Below are 5,424 nucleotides of genomic sequence, written 5' to 3' on the forward strand. Positions count from 1 at the left end.
TTTGACAAGCACTGTGGCAATTGGACAATTAAAACAGACATTCGGATGGCAGGGAAGAAGAACAAACTGGGGAGGAGGGTGGAGAAAATGGTGCGGCAATGAAGGAGTGAAAGCCCAGAATCCCTGTGAATGTTCATTGAAACTAATAAAATTTAATAATAATTTAAAAAAAAGGGGGGGGGAAAAAGAAAAAAAAAAAGGCTGCTTTTTTGGCAAACCAGGATCTAGCTTCAAATTGTTCCCCAAACACCTTGCCCTGGTCGAAGACAAGGTGTGCCAGGCCCTGGCCAGTTTGCAAAATCAAGCTATGGCTAATGGCTACTGAGCCATGTGACCCAAGACAGAGGAAGGAAAAAAAAAAATCTCTCTAAACAGTTCCAAGTTAAGCTAAGTGCTCAGGGGGGGAGTGTGGCTCGGCCAGCCCCAGGGAAATAACTGGCCTAGCCCACAATTCGGATGTCTCAGAGGGAGAGGGGGGAAAAAGATGGTTAAAAAGTCGAGCTTACCTCTGTGGATGCATTGTTAACACTGTGTAATGTCAATACTTATAAAACATGGAGGACAGGCTCCTAGTTCTCACACAGAAAAAGGGTTTGGCACTTCGGCTTGATGATCTGGCCGCCTAATAAAAGCTCATCCCCGATTGGCTGCGCCGGCAAATCGGAGTGTAAAGCCGCCCGGGATTGGCTGAAACACTTCCTGAGCGATTATCTTTGTGAGGCTCTGGTGAGCAAGAGCCATCCTGTGCATAGAAAAAGCCAGGCTAAGCTAGGCCTTTTGCAGCAAGAAAAACTTGGGAAAGGGGCCCCCAGACGCACTTCTCCCACACCCTGGCTAGCTCTGCCGGCACGGGCAAACCAGTGCAGCCAGCCTGACCTGCTCCAGCAAAGCCTTAAGGCCCTCAGGCCACTGAGAGCAGAGTCTGCAACTCACCCTCCAGCTCACCCTCACCTGCCCCCCCACACAAATGGCCTTCTCTCCTTGGGAGCAGGCTGGTCTTTTTGGAGAACACTCCAGAAGAGTGGTTTCTCCAAAGGAGAGGTTAAATCTGAGAAGGAGGGAGCCCCAGGATATGAGCCAAGGGGACAGAAAAACCAGGGCTTGGAGGCAGGCCTCTGAGGTGCTGAGGGCAGGCAGGCAGGCAAGCCCCAAGAAACCATTTAAAAAGCAGCCATGGCCTAGGAGTAAAGAGGATATGGCCGCTGAGGGGAGGAGGAGGGGAAGACAGTGGTCAAGTTTGCACAGTCATTGTCCAGATGCCTCCTGGGAAAGCAGGCCAGGAGCCATTTCCCCGGCTAGGAACTGGCCCTCTCGCTCCCTGTGCCAGGCCACCAGAGGAAAAGGCAAAATGGGCTCCGGCCTCCCTGCCAACATGCCAAGGGGCGGCCCCCCTCGCTGTCCTTACCCAAAGAAAAGGCAAAGCGCGCTCCTAGCAGGCCACACGCCTGGTCTACAGACTTCCCTTCCCCTCCCGCCCCCTCCCCCACCCCGAGGCCTGCTAAACCTGTCAGTTAAACAAAAATCTGACTTCCGTATTAGTCTGTGATGCCTTCAGCTTCCTGCCTATTAACCCTCTCTCAGACTCTGGGCCCGGCTGGGAAAAACTAGGCCCTGAGATAGCAGAGGCGGCCTGTGGAAAAATACCAGCTGCAACTCCCCCGGCAGATGCAGAGAGAGCGAGCCAGCCAGCGCTGTCTCTCGCCTCCTGCTTCCCAAGGAGGCGTGGACCTTCCGAATCAGGGCACAGGCAGTGCCTCTCCGTCTGAGAAGCCATTTAAATCCAGGGGGAGAAAGGGAGATGTCAGGCTCAGGGAGGGAACAAGCAACTCCATTATGCACGTCAGGCCTACACCCTCAGGTTCTCCCTTCATGGTACAATCACCCCTGTATGCAGGTTCTCGGGGAGCTGGGCCCGAGCTGGGCAGCCAAACCCCGCGTGCTTGACAAGGATCCTTGCCTCCATTTATTTCCACAGACAACGGCTTCCTTTCGTCCCCTCGGGCAGATGGGTACAGCTATTTCACCCGAGGCCCCACATTTGGCAGGGCTGCCCCCTCAATCTCTGGCGCTGCTCCCCAGTAAAATATTAACTATTTTTTCACAGCTGCTTATAAGTGACAGTTTCCTCCCTAAAGTAGGGTTTGTACCCTGAGTAAGGGCAAAGATGACAGGAACTGAGAATGTCCACACTGTCTTTCCTCTTCTTTTGTAATTTTTTTTTTTTAAATGCTGGCTGCTTAACCAACAAGAATTTTCAAAGCAGGAAGCTGGAACAACACAGGTGAGTTGGCCGCCAGATGCAACGAGGTCAAACTACAGAGCAACAAAAAAACAACAACAAAACATCTCCTCTCGCCTCCTAAAATTAGCTCTTGTGGCCTCCCTCGGCCCAAGTTGTTTCCACAAAGAAAAGGAAGAGCTGGCTCCCCCTTCCCGCCCCCCACACGGGCAGCAGATGCCCACTGCGCGCGCACAGACATCCTTGCTGGCCAGGAATCTTGTCTCAAGCAGGACACGTCAGACACTTAAACACACAGGAATGCAAGGGGCAGGGTGTGCTGTGTGGCAACCCCACCACCATCAGGCCTGACAAAGGTCCAGCGCTCTGGACAACAGGCCTGGGGCTACAAAGGTGGACATGGAGCTCAAAGAGTAGGGGAAGGTGCTGCTGCTGAGAGGCGGAGGTCAGAGCTGTTTTCTCTCTCTTTCCCCCTCACAACCACCCAGGCATGGGTGAGCAGGAACTCTTCACCACCATCCCATATGGGATACTGTTTGTTTCTGTGGGCGCTGCTTGTGGGAGACAAGGCTGGAAGATTGTGGCAGATCTGGTGTGCAACTCCACCACACCCCACGAGGAAAGGAAACCGGCCCTTGCGTGTGCCTGGTGGATTTTAACCCCAGGATTAAAGCTTGTTGCATAAGCAGCTGCAGCATTCTCCCTCCCTTCCTCCCTCTCTCTGATCACTTGATCACTTGAAATGTTTTCTGGGGCAAAGAGCAGGAAGCTGCTGGCTTATTCTGGCAACCCTGCTCTGTTTGAGGAATGCAGCTGGCATTACCATAGGTCTGAGGTTATCTGGGAAATGACCATTGAGCCTGAGCTGAGAGACAAAGGTATGGCAGCAGATGGAATCCTGGGAGGGAGGGGACTGAAAAAGACTGCCTGGGGCAGGCCTACTAAGGACCAATCCTGGGCTTGATGGAATGTGGCTGATAAGCAGGAAAAAAAGAAAACCAAATGTTAGAGGCCCCAACTTCGAGATCCATTCAGCAACCCTCCTTAATCCCCACCACATTGAGTAATCCCAGAAGCCACTGCGTGTGCTCACCCCAGGCCCAGCTCCCTGCTAAATCAGTGCTTTACACAGGCTGACTCACACCATTGTTCCCCAGAGACCAGGCCCAGAGAAGTGAAGCGAGTTGCCCAAGGTCACATAATGGACAGGAGCCAGATGTCCAAGCCCACTATGACGCTATAGCCCAAACCTTCACCCACCTCCAGAGAAAGATGCTGCAATGAGCCTAGCAGGAAACAGGGCAAAAATCCACAAACAAAAAACTGCTTGGTGGGCGCTGCTTTGAATGTGCTTTAAACACTGACCCGCACTGGTGTTGGAAAACACCTTTACCATCTGAGGCCCAGGGAGAGACCCTCCAGGGAAATACCAAGGGGAATATTTTGCCATCTCTGAAAAAATTAGGCTTCCCCACAATCAGTGGGTCTCAACCATGGGCAGCTGTACCCACTCCAAGGTAGCAGGGAGACATTCAGCAGTCTCTGCAGACATTTTGGGTTGTCTCAATTGGAGACCAAGTCCAAGAAATTCTGGCATCTAGTGGGAACAGACCAGGGATGCTGTTACATTCTACAATGCGCACAGTGACACCCCCCCAACCCCCACCACAAGGAATAATGCAGTTCCAACTGCTAACCCTACCGCAACAGAGAAATCTTGATTTAAATGAAAACGAAGGGGGGAGGGGAGTTGAAAATTACAACTCTTACGCCTCTGGACAGAAGAGCCAGTACAGGCCTAAACAAGCAGGTTCCGTGGTGGTATTAATAAACAATGAGCTAATAAAAATAGATTAAGCTGTGTCTCTCTTAATATTCCCAAGAGACACAGAGAATCTAGGGATAGAATCAGGCCACAGGAAGTCGAGTGGAGGGTGATAAGCTGCTCTCCTGGGAGAGGAAGGGCTGGCCCCGCTCGCTTCCTGGGCACCTACTAGCCCAGGCCTCCTGAAAATGGTTTTCCGGGCCCCTTGGCCTCCAGCCAGGCCAGCAGCAGAGGCTGAGCTAGGCAAGCTGCATCCCCAGATAGCCTGCTTGCTAACCAGGAGGGTAAGCGTGCCAGAGTTATCGGCCTTAAAGGAGCAGCAAGGCCTCATGTCCGTTAGGCCCAACGACTGCACTGAGGTGGGGAAGCGTTTTAACCACCTCGCTTTGTTCTGTTCCTTTTTGGACAGTCACAACAGAGGCTTTTATGCCTCTTGTTTTGTTCTGTTCCTTTTTTGGAGCCTGGAACTGAGGCCAAAGTGGGCACAGCAGGCTCCCCCTACTTTAGATCCCAGAGTTGCCTACATCATGTTCCAGCCACAATGAGACAGCTACGGCTGTGGCTACCTCAGAGAAGAGGTCTACAAAAGGGAAGGCTTTCAGAGTTTCTCACTTCCTCTTAGGAGGAACTGGAGAGGAGCCCTGATGGTGCTGTGGTGAAACACTTGGCTAGGAAGGGAAGGTTGGAAGTTCAAATCCACCCGCTGCTCTGTGGAAGACGGATAGCATACTCCCATAAAGATTCACAGCCTCAGAAACTGCGCAGAGGGTCGCTATGAGTTGGACGGGGGGTGGTTCTGGTTTTGTGATAGTTATGGCTTTGGCGCTGTAGGTAAAAGCATGGAGCTGCTTGTCAGAAGGTCAGTAAGAAAATGAAGCCGTATGCTTCTGTTAAAAAAAAAATGAAACAAAAACCTGCACAGCCGTGGAAACCCTCTGGAGAGGTTCTACGTTGTTGGACAGTATCACTGAGTCAAAACTGACTCAACAGCAGTGGATTTTCGGTGAGAATAGGCATAAGGCCGGAAGAAGAAAACTCAAATAAGGATACAGGAGAAGGCAAGGTGGGGGAGAGATATGAAGGACACAGAAACAAAAGAAAAGGGAAGATTAAGTCTTCTCCTTTCTTGCTTTTATTTTCTTCCTAGCACTTAGTATTGTTGAAAGAATACACAGGCGAGCTCTGGTGGCCTAGTGGCAAGAAGCTGCACTGCAATCCCAGGGGTGAGCAATTTGAATCCACCAAATGCTCTGCTGGAGAAGGAGGGACAATCTCCTCCTGTACCGGTCAGATCCGAGTTGACGGTACACACACACACACACACACACACACACACACACACACACATTAAAATTTTTTT

At 51.5% G+C, this 5,424-nt stretch overlaps 1 protein-coding gene across 14 annotated transcripts in view; it reads right to left on the bottom strand.

Moving 5' to 3' along the window:
* Positions 1–742, bottom strand: part of ZMYND8 (zinc finger, MYND-type containing 8) — a 133,733-nt gene extending 132,991 nt beyond the window's left edge. For 13 of the 14 annotated variants that reach the window (XM_006881603.1, XM_006881615.1, XM_006881612.1 and 10 more), the window contains exon 1: positions 507–742. Coding sequence is in view for 12 of the 14 variants with exons in the window: in XM_006881615.1 (XP_006881677.1) it covers positions 507–520 (14 nt within the window). In the remaining 2 variants the exon portion in view is untranslated. Of the gene's footprint in view, positions 1–218; positions 330–506 lie in introns of those variants that run through there. The other variant, XM_006881604.1, reaches the window with a different exon arrangement.
* Positions 743–5,424: the final 4,682 nt, after the last annotated feature.

Source organism: Elephantulus edwardii, unplaced genomic scaffold (genome assembly GCF_000299155.1).
Source record: "Elephantulus edwardii isolate Elephantulus edwardi_28Jun2011 unplaced genomic scaffold, EleEdw1.0 scaffold00015, whole genome shotgun sequence".
Lineage (NCBI taxonomy): Eukaryota > Metazoa > Chordata > Mammalia > Macroscelidea > Macroscelididae > Elephantulus > Elephantulus edwardii.